This window comes from Brienomyrus brachyistius, chromosome 2 (assembly GCF_023856365.1).
Source record: "Brienomyrus brachyistius isolate T26 chromosome 2, BBRACH_0.4, whole genome shotgun sequence".
NCBI classification, from domain to species: Eukaryota; Metazoa; Chordata; class Actinopteri; order Osteoglossiformes; family Mormyridae; genus Brienomyrus; species Brienomyrus brachyistius.
The window spans coordinates 37,117,275-37,133,055 of NC_064534.1; the positions used below are offsets into that span (position 1 = coordinate 37,117,275).

Below are 15,781 nucleotides of genomic sequence, written 5' to 3' on the forward strand. Positions count from 1 at the left end.
CTGTTTTTGGTAGCGTCTCTCACTTACGGCCGTACCACCCTGAACACGCCCGATCTCATCCGATCTCGGAAGCCAAGCAGGGTAGGGTCTGGTTAGTACTTGGATGGGAGACCTCCTGGGAATACCAGGTGCTGTAAGCTTTTCTCACTTTTACTTTATACAGGGGGCGCTCCACTTCACGATTAATTTAAATCTATGTAACCAGGTGATCTGGAGATTTTGACCATGAGCGGTTAAGCTGTATCGGGGAACGAGGGGGAATAGGTGGTTGCGCCTTTAAGCAACTTGGTGACATCATCACCTGAGAGAGAGCGCGAAAAGCCACTGTCTGGATGCGCCATTTTAAGCTGGATAAGCTGGGCTGCGGACGGTTTTCCGAGTGGGGTGAGAGTTTCCCAGAGTACCAGAGAGCGGTGCGTCACAAGGTTTTCTGCCCGCGCCTTGAGGTTTTACTGTGTGCCATTACCGTATTATTTTCAGTGCAAAACTGCCGTTTCCTTTTATTTCGGTGTACTCGGTTATGTGAGGTCTGCCTCACAGGGTTTTCCGTGTGTTTTATTTTACTTTTATACTGTACCAGTCCCACCTGAGTGTGGAGTTTTATTTCTTTTCTGTAAGAGAATCCTCTGTAAGGGAAAAGTGTAAGGTTTAAGAAACTGTTCATTGTAAATCCTTTTATCTTCCAACCAAAATGTCTAATTAATTAGGCCTATGGAATAAATTAGACCCAAAAAGAGTATTTGTGTTCCTGCGTGTTGTTTCCCGGGCCACAAATTTTGGTACCAGGAGTGGGGTATATTCCAATCATTTAAGAGGATTTGCATTGTTCAGTATGCTATATAAAAGCAACGGGAAATAATACGGTAGTGGTGAAGAAACAGGTTGGTGGTTTCTGCTGACTGGAGGGACACTGGACCGGTGGAGCAACTCGAGTAACGGGAAGCGGTGCGAGGAGTGCCCAAGCGGCGGAGCCGGTGTGACGTTCCCAGAAGAGTGGACCGGGTGGAGTGCTCATCCCTCGCCTGAACTTTCAGAGGACCGTTTATCCTTTCAAAAAGTGTGGTGTAGAGTATTTTACGATGTCTGGTTCAGAAGATGAGCAGTCTGAGACTGTTTTGAGGGGGCAGGTTAAAGAACTACAGAGTAGACATGAGGACGCCATGGCGACGATAGCTGCCCTAACTAAGCGGTCTTATGTTTATGTTCCCAGGGAGAGACATATCTCTCCATTTAGTGGTGACTTTGAGACTGATGGCCGATCGGTGGATGATTTCATTGACGAAGTTGAACGTGTGCTTCGTGCAAGAAATCAATCTGAACAGGACCAGTATGATTTTGTATTGTCACTTCTTAGGGGAGCAGCTTTAGAGGAAGCACATATGCGCAGTAATGCTGATTGTGACAATCCCAATGACTTATTCACCTACCTGAGAGCAGCTTTCAGGGACAAGCGCAGTGTTCATCAACTGCTGCATAGTTTCTATAGTCGGAGGCAGCAGGAGGGGGAGGGCATTCGAGAATTTTCCCACGCCCTATCGCAAGCTCTTAATTCTGTATTGAGGTGTTCTCCGGAAGCAGTCACTAATGAGAGAAAGACACTAAGGGATCAGTTCATAGAAGGGGTTAGAGACCCTGCTCTTAGAAGGGAGCTTCGTAAATATGTGCGAGGCAACCCAGAGTCATCCATGATTGAGGTGCGGGAGGAGGCTCAGCTGTGGTGTCTGGAAGAGTTTCCCAGAAACCCGAAGACCACCAAATTTAGGGGCAGCAGTGATCATGTACACTGTTCCGCCTTACAAGCGCAGGAAGCAAATTCTGCCACCTTGGAGGATGTCCTTAAGGTAATAGCTGACCAGGGGAAGGCCATTAGTGAGTTGACCAGGGCGGTGAAAGATCTTGCCGTACAGAAGGGTGGATTTAGTAGTGATGCCAGGCCTAAACGACAGCCCAGGTATACCGAAGATGGGCGGCCCATCTGTTTTAAGTGTCGAGGTGCGGGGCATGTGGCAAAGGATTGCTTGCAAAGGCAAAATGCTGGAGGTGTAGTTTCTTCCCCCGCAGCTCAGGGAAACGCCCCTCCCCAGTTGTTGTGAGTCGAGCAATTCGGGGAAGTACCCTAGACTCAAATCTTACACCGTCATCCCAGAGTCAGTTGCTGCAGCGAGCTGTAGGGACATGTCCAGTTGTTGAGCTTAAAATTGGGGACATTAAGACACCCTGCCTATTAGATACTGGTAGCCAGGTGAGCACCATTACTGAGAAATTCTTTCGAAAATACTTGCATGGAGAGGATGAGGATATGCTTCCCACCTCTGGCTGGCTTAGATTAACAGCCGCCAATGGACTAGACATACCTTATCTGGGTTATCTGGAGTTAGAGGTAATAGCAATGGGCTTAAAGCTGCCCAGTTGTGGCTTTCTGGTGGTCAGGGATCCAGTTAGTACTGAACAGTCTTTACCCTGCATTGTGGGAATGAACATTATCAGTCGGTGTAGGGAGCTGGTTTATGCAGAATTTGATACTACGCTGGGTGGAAAATTGGATTCTGATTGGAGAGACGTTTTTCAGAGACTGCAGAAGTGTAGTGTTGACCGTAAGTCAGTGGTCCGTGTAGCTGGGAAGTTCCCAGAACACATACCTGCTGCATCCGTAGCCACGATCCAGGTCGCTAAGGGTGCACATGACGGTCTGATGTTGTTTGAGCCACTTAGCACGCCATTACCGAGGGGTCTGATAGTAATTCCCACACTGGTAGATCCGTCCAGTCCCGTGATGCAGTTACCAGTTCTGAATCTCTCACAAGAAGATGTATGGCTCCCGCCTAGGGCCCGGTTGGGTGTCCTGTCGAAAGTGGCGTGTATAGAGAATGAATCACAATGTGCAGTGAAATTTCAGCGGATCGCGGCTAGCGTTGAGCAAGTTACAGTTGTTGTTCCTGGTTGTAACGGTGATTTATCTGTTCTAGAGACACTTGACCTTGGTGGTAATGAGGAACAAAAGGTTCAGTTGAAGGCACTGCTGGCCAGGTATATTGACATATTTGCAGTAGAGGACGAGGACCTGGGGTATACGGACAGGGTAAGGCATGAAATTCACCTAACAGATGATGATCCTGTTACCCAGCCTTATCGGCGAATACCGCCCACCCAGTATGGTGAAGTTAAGGAGCACATTTCTAAACTCTTAAGCAAAGGTGTTATTCAGGAAAGCAGTAGCGCCTATGCATCACCTATAGTGTTGGTAAGGAAGGCAGATGGCAGCCTACGGCTGTGTGTGGATTATAGGCGGTTAAATCAGAAGACCAAAAAGGATGCCTTCCCCTTGCCGCGAATTGATGAAAGTTTTGATGCCCTTCGGGGGGCCCAGTACTTCTCTACCATTGATCTGGCGAGTGGTTATCATCAGGTGGCGGTAGAGGAGCACGATAGGCATAAGACTGCTTTCTCTACTCCTTTTGGATTATATGAGTATCTCAGATTACCATTTGGTGTTTGCAATGGACCTGCAACGTTTCAAAGGCTCATGCAGGCCACTATGAACGATCTTGTCTTCCAAATCATGCTAGTATACCTTGACGATATATTAGTGTATTCTCAGACATTCCCGGAACACTTAGAGAGGCTTGACAGGGTGCTTAGGCGTCTCAAAGAGACAGGCCTTAAAGTGAAATTACAGAAGTGCCATTTCCTCCAGACCGAGGTAAATTTCTTGGGTCACCAAGTGTCTGCTGATGGTATAGGTACTGATCCAGGAAAGGTTTCAGCTGTGAGGCAATGGCCAGTACCATCTACGGTTAGGGGTTTGAGATCATTCTTGGGCTTTTGTAGCTACTACAGACGGTTTATCCATGGGTTCTCAAAGATTGCTGGCCCACTGCATGATGTGGTAAATTTGTGTTCAAACACAGGTAGTCCTGGTAAGGCCAACCAGTTGTTAACTCTAGCGTGGACTGAAGAATGTCAGGCGGCCTTTGACTTACTGAAGGACAGGCTGACTAGTGCCCCCATCCTTGGCTTCACGGATTTTACTCAGCCTTTCATACTAGAAACTGATGCGAGTAACCACGGTCTTGGAGCCGTTTTGTATCAGCAACAGGATGGTGTCAAACGAGTCATAGCCTATGCTAGTAGGCGACTGAGGAGTGCCGAAAGGAATGATAGGTACTACAGTAGTATGAAACTAGAGCTCTTAGCTCTTAAATGGGCAATAACTGAGAAGTTTCGTGGCTATTTACTGGGTTCCAAATTTACGGTCATTACTGACAACAACCCTCTATGTTATTTAAAAACAGCAAAGCTTGGTGCTATAGAGCAAAGGTGGGTTGCTCAGCTGTCGGTGTTTGATTTTGAGGTACAATATAGGCCAGGGCAAAATAACATAGTGGCTGACACTTTGTCTAGGCAGCCATTAGCAGGGGAGCCGGAGCAAGTTTCTGAAGATGCTGAGTTTGACGGTTGTGTAGCGATTTGCAGTCTGAGTCGCGGCACAAAGCTTGATTCAGAGCTGGTTACAGCAGCCCTTGAGAGCTGCAAGATTAGACAGATTAGGATTGCAGAACCCAGGGAGAAGAAGCCTCTTGAATTAACTCAGGGTAACACACCAACACTCCCAGGTTATTCAATGGAGGAACTGCAGTCATTCCAGCAAAAGGATCCGATGCTGCAGATATTTAGGGGCCTGTGGGATCGGAAAAAGGTACCTACAGGGAAGGAGCGGCAAGTTTTGCCCAGACCGGTTCGTCTGTTGCTTAAACACTGGGATTGTGTGAAGATAGTAAATGGCTTGTTGTATCGAGTGGTTTCGGATGAGAAACACGGAGAGTACTTTCAGTTGTTGTTGCCTAGCAGTCTGAGGAAGCAGGTGTTGGAAGGGGCGCATGACTCTATGGGTCATCAGGGCGTTGAACGTACATTGCAGTTGTTGAGGCGAAGATGCTTTTGGGTAGGAATGCACGAGGATGTCGCGCGGTGGGTAAAGGAATGTCAGCGGTGTGTGCTTGCCAAGATGCCGCAGCCTAAGATCCGTCCTGCCATGAAGTCTTTTCTTGCCTCAAGACCATTGGAGGTGATTGCTGTAGATTTCACAGTGCTGGAGCCTTCCATTGACGGTCGTGAGAATGTGTTGGTGGTCACAGACATTTTCACGAAATTCACACAGGCCTTCCCAGCTCGGGACCAAAAGGCAGATACCACAGCAAAGATCCTTTTACGGGAATGGTTCATGAAGTATGGAGTCCCGGAGAGGCTTCACTCAGAACAGGGACGAAATTTTGAAAGCGCGGTTGTAGCAGAGCTTTGTAGACTGTATGGGGTGAAGAAGAGCAGGACTACTCCCTACCATCCTACGGGAAATGCTCAGTGCGAGCGATTTAATCCATGATTTGCTACGCACATTGCCTCCCGAAAAGAAACGCAGATGGCCTGAGCACCTGCCTGAATTGGTGTATGCGTACAATGTGACTCCCCATTCAACCACAGGCTATTCTCCTTATTATTTGTTGTTTGGTGTTGAACCCCACTTACCAGTGGATGCTTTGTTGGGACAAAAGCAGGTGGTCAATCCAAACCATGATTGGTTAGCTGTGCATCAACAGTGTTTAAGCGAAGCGCATGCCAGAGCGAAGGTGTATTCCGAGCAGAAAGCTGCTGAGCGCATTTCTGTGCAGAGGGACATAGTCTATTGTCCAAAGATTGAAGTGGATGCCCTGGTGTACTTGCGTGATCGGCCACTAGGTCGCAACAAGATACAGGATGCATGGAAGCCCACGGTTCACAGGGTTGTGGAAGTTTTGGGTAACACCTACACTGTAGAGCCAGTGGAGGGAGGTCCTTGCAAGAGGGTAAACAGGGTGGATATAAAGCCCTGTGTTAGCCCTTCTGTGCCAGCGCCACGGAGAAAACTCCCTGCTCCTGTAACTCAGTCTAGTCCGTCTTCAGGGACCGAGTCAGATGTTGGAGATGCAGAGGAAGATGTCTTCCTGGTGAGACATATGGTCCCGGGGTCAAATATATTGCTGGACAGGTCTGAACTCGTTGGTTCACAGCCAGTGGCCTGTCGGGATGAGGACATGCAAATTGGGTCTGCTGAAACTCCAAATAGGGAGACAGTAGAAACAGATGCAGGTGAGCCTAGCCCTGAAATGCAGAGACCTGTAGCTGGGCCACGTCGGAGCCGAAGAGTGAACGCGGGGCAACATTCAAATGTGTATCATGAGCCTAGATCCGTTCTTGACATGGCCTCCGTAAGTCCTGCTGCAGTCTCACAGATATTGACTAGTTTAAGTACAGTTTTATTTCGAGAAGCAATCAAAGAGGTTAGGAAGACCTTGGTAGGTAGTGAGTAATCGAGGGCGCTTACTCCACGCAGGGGAGAATGTAACCGGGTGATCTGGAGATTTTGACCATGAGCGGTTAAGCTGCATCGGGGAACGAGGGGGAATAGGTGGTTGCGCCTTTAAGCAACTTGGTGACATCATCACCTGAGAGAGAGCGCGAAAAGCCACTGTCTGGAAGCGCCATTTTAAGCTGGATAAGCTGGGCTGCGGACGGTTTTCCGAGTGGGGTGAGAGTTTCCCAGAGTACCAGAGAGCGGTGCGTCACAAGGTTTTCTGCCCGCGCCTTGAGGTTTTACTGTGTGCCATTACCGTATTATTTTCAGTGCAAAACTGCCGTTTCCTTTTATTTCGGTGTACTCGGTTATGTGAGGTCTGCCTCACAGGGTTTTCCGTGTGTTTTATTTTACTTTTATACTGTACCAGTCCCACCTGAGTGTGGAGTTTTATTTCTTTTCTGTAAGAGAATCCTCTGTAAGGGAAAAGTGTAAGGTTTAAGAAACTGTTCATTGTAAATCCTTTTATCTTCCAACCAAAATGTCTAATTAATTAGGCCTATGGAATAAATTAGACCCAAAAAGAGTATTTGTGTTCCTGCGTGTTGTTTCCCGGGCCACATCTATCACTCCCCTTCCATTTTACTATTTTATATATATATATATATATTTTTCTCTCATTCATAAAGGTAGCTTTTACACACCGTTTTACTCTAAATACTTCCTGGTAATTCTAGGTGCTGTAAGCTGTTCGTGCCTTTATTCCACCAGGTCGCGATCATCTCAAAAACTTGAAGACTGTCACTCCCCATTCACGTTTTACAACTTATTGTTAATGATAAAGAGACAGCTTTTTACACACAGTTTTAAACAAAGTACTGATATTATTCCTCTTCAACTGACCGCTTTGTTTTCTATGCAAAAACCACTTCGCCACAGAAGACTCGATATTATTGGCATAGCAAGTTCTGCTCTTCTCCTTTCAAAACTTGCTAAAAGCTGTATTTAAAAGAACAGATTGGCCGGGGTAATTCACACCCTTCAATGCCAGCTTAATGTTTAGGTTAGTGGGAATCACAGAGGAATTAGGGATGGAAACTTCTTTGCTGGTGGTAGAAGCGGTCTGGTGAATTTTTAGAGAGAAGAGGCCGTCGATGTTTGAATGTAGAAAATTGTTCTGGCTGCAGCCTGCAGTATGGACTTGTTGGTGTGTGTAGCTCCCAGTGTTCTGACAGCGCGACGTTTTGGGGAAGCATGTGATTCAGCAGCTACCAGTGGGCTTCGTGCGGCGGACATTTTGTGGCTGTTAGCGGAGTTGATAACAGAGGGTCGTTAAGAGAAGCCTGCATGCAGTAGGCAAAGGAGTAATGTTTGCCGGCGGGGGACGTGCGGCGATTAACCTGTGCGGTAGTGAAAAGGAGTTAAAAAGAAGGAAGTGTGCGGATGCGGAAAGAATGGAATAATTCTGGTAGGCTGCCGGCTGAGTAGTTTGGTGAATGTTTGGTGTGGGTCCGGCGCTGCCGATTGGATGGTGGGGCTGCAGTGTGAGTCAGATAAAAAAAAAAAAAACCAGGAGTAGGATCCAATGGGACTAACTGGCATGTATAGACGCGTGTAATGCAAAATGGCTGTTTTTGGTAGCATCTCTCGCTTACGGCCATACCACCCTGAACACGCCTGATCTCGTCTGATCTTGGAAGCTAAGCAGGGTAGGGTCTGGTTAGTACTTGAATGGGAGACCACCTGGGAATACCAGGTGCTGTAAGCTTTTCTCACTTTTACTTTATACAGGGGGCGCTCCACTTCACGATTAATTTAAATCTATCACTCCCCTTCCATTTTACTATTTTATATATATTTATATTTTTTTTCTCTCATTCATAAAGGCAGCTTTTAGAAACCGTTTTACTCTAAATACTTCCTGGTAATTCTAGGTGCTGTAAGCTGTTCGTGCCTTTATTCCACCAGGGCGCGATCTTCTCACAAACTTGAAGACTGTCACTCCCCATTCACGTTTTACAACTTATTGTTAATGATAAAGAGACAGCTTTTTACACACAGTTTTAAACAAAGTACTGATATTATTCCTCTTCAACTGACCGCTTTGTTTTCTATGCAAAAACCACTTCGCCACAGAAGACTCGATATTATTGGCATAGCAAGTTCTGCTCTTCTCCTTTCAAAACTTGCTAAAAGCTGTATTTAAAAGAACAGATTGGCCAGGGTAATTCACACCCTTCAATGCCAGCTTAATGTTTAGGTTAGTGGGAATCACAGAGGAATTAGGGATGGAAACTTCTTTGCTGGTGGTAGAAGCGGTCTGGTGAATTTTTAGAGAGAAGAGGCCGTCGATGTTTGAATGTAGAAAATTGTTCTGGCTGCAGCCTGCAGTATGGACTTGTTGGTGTGTGTAGCTCCCAGTGTTCTGACAGCGCGACGTTTTGGGGAAGCATGTGATTCAGCAGCTACCAGTGGGCTTCGTGCGGCGGAGATTTTGTGGCTGTTAGCGGAGTTGATAACAGAGGGTCGTTAAGAGAAGCCTGCATGCAGTAGGCAAAGGAGTAATGTTTGCCGGCGGGGGACGTGCGGCGATTAACCTGTGTGGTAGTGAAAAGGAGTTAAAAAGAAGGAAGTGTGCGGATGCGGAAAGAATGGAATAATTGTGGTAGGCTGCCGGCTGAGTAGTTTGGTGAATGTTTGGTGTGGGTCCGGCGCTGCCGATTGGATGGTGGTGCTGCAGTGTGAGTTAGACAAAAAAAAAAAAAACCAGGAGTAGGATCCAATGGGACTAACTGGCATGTATAGACGCGTGTAATGCAAAAGGGCTGTTTTTGGTAGCATCTCTCGCTTGCGGCCATACCACCCTGAACACGCCCGATCTCGTCTGATCTCGGAAGCCAAGCAGGGTATGGTCTGGTTAGTACTTGGATGGGAGACCTCCTGGGAATACCAGGTGCTGTAAGCTTTTCTCACTTTTACTTTATACAGGGGGCGCTCCACTTCACGATTAATTTAAATCTATCACTCCCCTTCCATTTTACTATTTTATATATATATATTTTTTTTTCTCTCATTCATAACGGCAGCTTTTAGAAACCGTTTTACTCTAAATACTTCCTGGTAATTCTAGGTGCTGTAAGCTGTTCGTGCCTTTATTCCACCAGGGCGCGATCTTCTCACAAACTTGAAGACTGTCACTCCCCATTCACGTTTTACAACTTATTGTTAATAATAAAGAGACAGCTTTTTACACACAGTTTTAAACAAAGTACTGATATAATTCTTCTTCAACTCACCGCTTTGTTTTCTATGCAAAAACCACTTCGCCACAGAAGACTTTATATTGTTGGTATAGCAAGGTCTGCTCTTCTCCTCCTTTCAAAACTTGCTAAAAGCTGTATTTAAAAGAGCAGGTTGGCCGGGGTAATTCACACCCTTCAATGCCAGAATAATGTTTAGGTTAGTGGGAATCACAGAGGAATTAGGGATGGAAACTTCTTTGCTGATGGTTGAAGCGGTCTGGTGAATTTTTAGAGAGAAGAGGCCGTCGATGTTTCAATGTAGAAAATTGTTCTGGCTGCAGCCTGCAGTATGGACTTGTTGGTGTGTGTAGCTCCCAGTGTTCTGACAGCGCGACGTTTTGGGGAAGCATGTGATTCAGCAGCTACCAGTGGGCTTCGTGCGGCGGAGATTTTGTGGCTGTTAGTGGAGTTGATAACAGAAGGTCATTAAGAGAAGCCTGCATGCGGTAGGCAAAGGAGTAATGTTTGCCGGCGGGGGACGTGCGGCGATTAACCTGTGCGGTAGTGAAAAGGACTTAAAGAGAAGGAAGTGTGCGGATGCGGAAAGAATGGAATAATTGTGGTAGGCTGCCGGCTGAGTAGTTTGGTGAATGTTTGGTGTGGGTGCGGCGCTGCCGATTGGATGGTGGTGCTGCAGTGTGAGTCAGATAAAAAAAAAAAAAAACAGGAGTAGGATCCAATGGGACTAACTGGCATGTATAGAGGCGTGTAATGCAAAAGGGCTGTTTTTGGTAGCGTCTCACGCGTATGGCCATACCACCATGAACACGCCTGATCTTGTATGATCTCGGAAGCTAAGCGGGTTAGGGTCTGGTTAGTACTTGGATGGGAGACTTTCTGGGAATACCACGTGCTGTAAGCTTTTCTCACTTTTACTTTATACAGGGGGCACTCCACCTCACGATTAATTTAAATCTATCACTCCCCTTCCATTTTACTATTTTATATATATATTTCTTTTTTCTCTCATTTATGAAGGCAGCGTTTACACACGTTTTACTCTAAATACTGCCTGGTAATATTAGCTGCTGTAAGCTGTTCGTGCCTTTATTCCACCAGGGCGCGATCTTCTCACAAACTTGAAGACTGTCACTCCCCATTCACGTTTTACAACTTATTGTTAATAATAAAGAGATAGCTTTTTACACACAGTTTTAAACAAAGTACTGATATAATTCCTCTTAAACTCACCGCTTTGTTTTCTATGCAAAAACCACTTCGCCACAGAATATTCGATATTATTGGCATATTATCTGCTCTTCTCCTCCTTTCAAAACTTGCTAAAAGCTGTATTTCAAAGAGCAGGTTGGCCGGGGTAATTCACACCCTTCAATGCCAGCTTAATGTTTAGGTTAGTGGCAATCACAGAGGAATTAGGGATGGAAACTTCTTTGCTGGTGGTAGAAGCGGTCTGGTGAATTTTTAGAGAGAAGAGGCCGTCAATGTTTGAATGTAGAAAATTGTTCTGGCTGCAGCCTGCAGTATGGACTTGTTGGTGTGTGTAGCTCCCAGTGTTCTGACAGCGCGACGTTTTGGGGAAGCATGTGATTCAGCAGTTACCAGTGGGCTTCGTGCGGCGGAGATTTTGTGGCTGTTAGCGGAGTTGATAACAGAAGGTCATTAAGAGAAGCCTGCATGCGGTAGGCAAAGGAGTAATGTTTGCCGGCGGGGGACGTGCGGCGATTAACCTGTGCGGTAGTGAAAAGGAGTTAAAGAGAAGGAAGTGTGCGGATGCGGAAAGAATGGAATAATTGTGGTAGGCTGCCGGCTGAGTTGTTTGGTGAATGTTTGGTGTGGTTCCGGCACTGCCGATTGGATGGTGGGGCTGCAGTGTGAGTCAGATAAAAAAAAAAAAAAAAACAGGAGTAGGATCCAATGGGACTAACTGGCATGTATAGAGGCGTGTAATGCAAAAGGCCTGTTTTTGGTAGTTTTTCTCGCTCACGGCCATACCACCCTGAACACGCCCGATCTCGTCTGATCTCAGAAGCCAAGCAGGATAGGGTCTGGTTAGTACTTGGATGGGAGACCTACTGGGATTACCCTGTGCTGTAAGCTTTTCTCACTTTTACTTTATACAGGGGGCGCTCCACTTCTCGATTAATTTAAATCTATCACTCCCCTTCCATTTTACTATTTTATATATATATATATATATATATATATATATATATATATTTTATCTCTCTTTCATAAAGCCAGCTTTTAGAAACCGTTTTACTCTAAGTACTTCCTGGTAATTCTAGGTGCTGTAAGCTGTTCGTGCCTTTATTCCACCAGGGCGCGATCTTCTCACAAACTTGAAGACTGTCACTCCCCATTCACGTTTTACAACTTATTGTTAATGATAAAGAGACAGCTTTTTACACACAGTTTTAAACAAAGTACTGATATTATTCCTCTTCATCTGACCGCTTTGTTTTCTATGCAAAAACCACTTCGCCACAGAAGACTCGATATTATTGGCATAGCAAATTCTGCTCTTCTCCTTTCAAAACTTGCTAAAAGCTGTATTTAAAAGAACAGATTGGCCGGGGTAATTCACACCCTTCAATGCCAGCTTAATGTTTAGGTTAGTGGGAATCACAGAGGAATTAGGGATGGAAACTTCTTTGCTGGTGGTAGAAGCGGTCTGGTGAATTTTTAGAGAGAAGAGGCCGTCGATGTTTGAATGTAGAAAATTGTTCTGGCTGCAGCCTGCAGTATGGACTTGTTGGTGTGTGTAGCTCCCAGTGTTCTGACAGCGCGACATTTTGGGGAAGCATGTGATTCAGCAGCTACCAGTGGGCTTCGTGCGGCGGAGATTTTGTGGCTGTTAGCGGAGTTGATTACAGAGGGTCGTTAAGAGAAGCCTGCATGCGGTAGGCAAATGAGTAATGTTTGCCGGCGGGGGACGTGCGGCGATTAACCTGTGAGGTAGTGAAAAGGACTTAAAGAGAAGGAAGTGTGCGGATGCGGAAAGAATGGAATAATTGTGGTAGGCTGCCAGCTGAGTAGTTTGGTGAATGTTTGGTGTGGGTCCGGCGCTGCCGATTGGATGGTGGTGCTGCAGTGTGAGTCAGATAAAAAACAAAAAAAACCAGGAGTAGGATCCAATGGTACTAACTGGCATGTATAGACGCGTGTAATGCAAAAGGGCTGTTTTTGGTTGCATCTCTCACTTATGGCCATACCACCCTGAACACGCCCGATCTCGTCTGATCTTGGAAGCTAAGCAGGGTAGGGTATGGTTAGTACTTGAATGGGTGACCACCTGGGAATACCAGGTGCTGTAAGCTTTTCTCGCTTTTACTTTATACAGGGGGCGCTCCACTTCACGATTAATTTAAATCTAGCACTCCCCTTCCATTTTACTATTTTATATATATATATATATATATATTATCTCTCTTTCATAAAGCCAGCTTTTAGAAACCGTTTTACTCTAAATACTTCCTGGTAATTCTAGGTGCTGTAAGCTGTTCGTGCCTTTATTCCACCAGGGCGCGATCTTCTCACAAACTTGAAGACTGTCACTCCCCATTCACGTTTTACAACTTATTGTTAATGATAAAGAGACAGCTTTTTACACACAGTTTTAAACAAAGTACTGATATTATTCCTCTTCAACTGACCGCTTTGTTTTCTATGCAAAAACCACTTCGCCACAGAAGACTCGATATTATTGGCATAGCAAGTTCTGCTCTTCTCCTTTCAAAACTTGCTAAAAGCTGTATTTAAAAGAACAGATTGGCCGGGGTAATTCACACCCTTCAATGCCAGCTTAATGTTTAGGTTAGTGGGAATCACAGAGGAATTAGGGATGGAAACTTCTTTGCTGGTGGTAGAAGCGGTCTGGTGAATTTTTAGAGAGAAGAGGCCGTCGATGTTTGAATGTAGAAAATTGTTCTGGCTGCAGCCTGCAGTATGGACTTGTTGGTGTGTGTAGCTCCCAGTGTTCTGACAGCGCGACGTTTTGGGGAAGCATGTGATTCAGCAGCTACCAGTGGGCTTCGTGCGGCGGAGATTTTGTGGCTGTTAGCGGAGTTGATAACAGAGGGTCGTTAAGAGAAGCCTGCATGCAGTAGGCAAAGGAGTAATGTTTGCCGGCGGGGGACGTGCGGCGATTAACCTGTGCGGTAGTGAAAAGGAGTTAAAAAGAAGGAAGTGTGCGGATGCGGAAAGAATGGAATAATTGTGGTAGGCTGCCGGCTGAGTAGTTTGGTGAATGTTTGGTGTGGGTCCGGCGCTGCCGATTGGATGGTGGGGCTGCAGTGTGAGTCAGATAAAAAAAAAAAAAAAACCAGGAGTAGGATCCAATGGGACTAACTAGCATGTATAGACGCGTGTAATGCAAAAGGGCTGTTTTTGGTAGCATCTCTCGCTTACGGCCATACCACCCTGAACACGCCCGATCTCGTCTGATCTCGCAAGCCAAGCAGTGTAGGGTCTGGTTAGTACTTGGATGGGAGACCTCCTGGGAATACCAGGTGCTGTAAGCTTTTCTCACTTTTACTTTAAACGGGGGGCGCTCCACTTCACGATTAATTTAAATCGAGCACTCCCCTTCCATTTTACTATTTTATATATATATATATATTTTATCTCTCTTTCATAAAGCCAGCTTTTAGAAACCGTTTTACTCTAAATACTTCCTGGTAATTCTAGGTGCTGTAAGCTGTTCGTGCCTTTATTCCACCAGGGCGCGATCTTCTCACAAACTTGAAGACTGTCACTCCCCATTCACGTTTTACAACTTATTGTTAATGATAAAGAGACAGCTTTTTACACACAGTTTTAAACAAAGTACTGATATTATTCCTCTTCAACTGACCGCTTTGTTTTCTATGCAAAAACCACTTCGCCACAGAAGACTCGATATTATTGGCATAGCAAGTTCTGCTCTTCTCCTTTCAAAACTTGCTAAAAGCTGTATTTAAAAGAACAGATTGGCCGGGGTAATTCACACCCTTCAATGCCAGCTTAATGTTTAGGTTAGTGGGAATCACAGAGGAATTAGGGATGGAAACTTCTTTGCTGGTGGTAGAAGCGGTCTGGTGAATTTTTAGAGAGAAGAGGCCGTCGATGTTTGAATGTAGAAAATTGTTCTGGCTGCAGCCTGCAGTATGGACTTGTTGGTGTGTGTAGCTCCCAGTGTTCTAACAGCGCGACGTTTTGGGGAAGCATGTGATTCAGCAGCTACCAGTGGGCTTCGTGCGGCGGAGATTTTGTGGCTGTTAGCGGAGTTGATAACAGAGGGTCGTTAAGAGAAGCCTGCATGCAGTAGGCAAAGGAGTAATGTTTGCCGGCGGGGGACGTGCGGAGATTAACCTGTGCGGTAGTGAAAAGGAGTTAAAAAGAAGGAAGTGTGCGGATGCGGAAAGAATGGAATAATTGTGGTAGGCTGCCGGCTGAGTAGTTTGGTGAATGTTTGGTGTGGGTCCGGCGCTGCCGATTGGATGGTGGGGCTGCAGTGTGAGTCAGATAAAAAAAAAAAAAAAACCAGGAGTAGGATCCAATGGGACTAACTGGCATGTATAGACGCGTGTAATGCAAAAGGGCTGTTTTTGGTAGCATCTCTCGCTTACGGCCATACCACCCTGAACACGCCCGATCTCGTCTGATCTCGCAAGCCAAGCAGTGTAGGGTCTGGTTAGTACTTGGATGGGAGACCTCCTGGGAATACCAGGTGCTGTAAGCTTTTCTCACTTTTACTTTAAACGGGGGGCGCTCCACTTCACGATTAATTTAAATCTATCACTCCCCTTCCATTTTACTATTTTATATATATATATATATATATATATTTTTTTTTTCTCTCATTCATAAAGGCAGCTTTTACACACCGTTTTACTCTAAATACTTCCTGGTAATTCTAGGTGCTGTAAGCTGTTCGGGCCTTTATTCCACCAGGGCGCGATCTTCTCACAAACTTGAAGACTGTCACTCCCCATTCACGTTTTACAACTTATTGTTAATGATAAAGAGACAGCTTTTTACACACAGTTTTAAACAAAGTACTGATATTATTCCTCTTCAACTGACCGCTTTGTTTTCTATGCAAAAACCACTTCGCCACAGAAGACTCGATATTATTGGCATAGCAAGTTCTGCTCTTCTCCTTTCAAAACTTGCTGAAAGCTCTATTTAAAAGAACAGATTGGCCGGGGTA

The 15,781-nt window shown here is 45.6% G+C and overlaps 1 protein-coding gene, 6 non-coding genes and 2 pseudogenes across 7 annotated transcripts; all 9 read left to right on the top strand.

The window, feature by feature from the left end:
* The first annotated feature begins 21 nt into the window (after positions 1–21).
* LOC125734524 (5S ribosomal RNA) lies at positions 22–140 on the top strand. Its single transcript, XR_007393833.1, has one exon. It is a non-coding gene; the product is annotated as a 5S ribosomal RNA (ribosomal RNA).
* Positions 141–1,460: 1,320 nt separating this feature from the next.
* LOC125719091 (uncharacterized) lies at positions 1,461–5,985 on the top strand. Its single transcript, XM_048993587.1, has 4 exons — positions 1,461–3,700; positions 3,909–3,917; positions 5,667–5,840; positions 5,938–5,985. Exons 1-4 carry the CDS (start codon positions 2,300–2,302, stop codon positions 5,983–5,985), a joined length of 1,632 nt encoding a protein of 543 aa, XP_048849544.1. The 5' UTR covers positions 1,461–2,299.
* A 1,992-nt stretch (positions 5,986–7,977) lies between these two features.
* Positions 7,978–8,096, top strand: LOC125735354 (5S ribosomal RNA). Its single transcript, XR_007394650.1, has one exon. It is a non-coding gene; the product is annotated as a 5S ribosomal RNA (ribosomal RNA).
* Positions 8,097–9,174: 1,078 nt separating this feature from the next.
* LOC125736076 (5S ribosomal RNA) lies at positions 9,175–9,293 on the top strand. Its single transcript, XR_007395359.1, has one exon. It is a non-coding gene; the product is annotated as a 5S ribosomal RNA (ribosomal RNA).
* Positions 9,294–10,373: 1,080 nt separating this feature from the next.
* On the top strand, positions 10,374–10,492 carry LOC125732154 (5S ribosomal RNA; annotated as a pseudogene).
* Positions 10,493–11,569: 1,077 nt separating this feature from the next.
* LOC125732055 (5S ribosomal RNA) lies at positions 11,570–11,688 on the top strand (annotated as a pseudogene).
* A 1,101-nt stretch (positions 11,689–12,789) lies between these two features.
* Positions 12,790–12,908, top strand: LOC125728985 (5S ribosomal RNA). The gene has a single exon (XR_007389541.1). It is a non-coding gene; the product is annotated as a 5S ribosomal RNA (ribosomal RNA).
* A 1,084-nt stretch (positions 12,909–13,992) lies between these two features.
* LOC125736832 (5S ribosomal RNA) lies at positions 13,993–14,111 on the top strand. The gene has a single exon (XR_007396100.1). It is a non-coding gene; the product is annotated as a 5S ribosomal RNA (ribosomal RNA).
* Positions 14,112–15,191: 1,080 nt separating this feature from the next.
* On the top strand, positions 15,192–15,310 carry LOC125736833 (5S ribosomal RNA). The gene has a single exon (XR_007396101.1). It is a non-coding gene; the product is annotated as a 5S ribosomal RNA (ribosomal RNA).
* Positions 15,311–15,781: the final 471 nt, after the last annotated feature.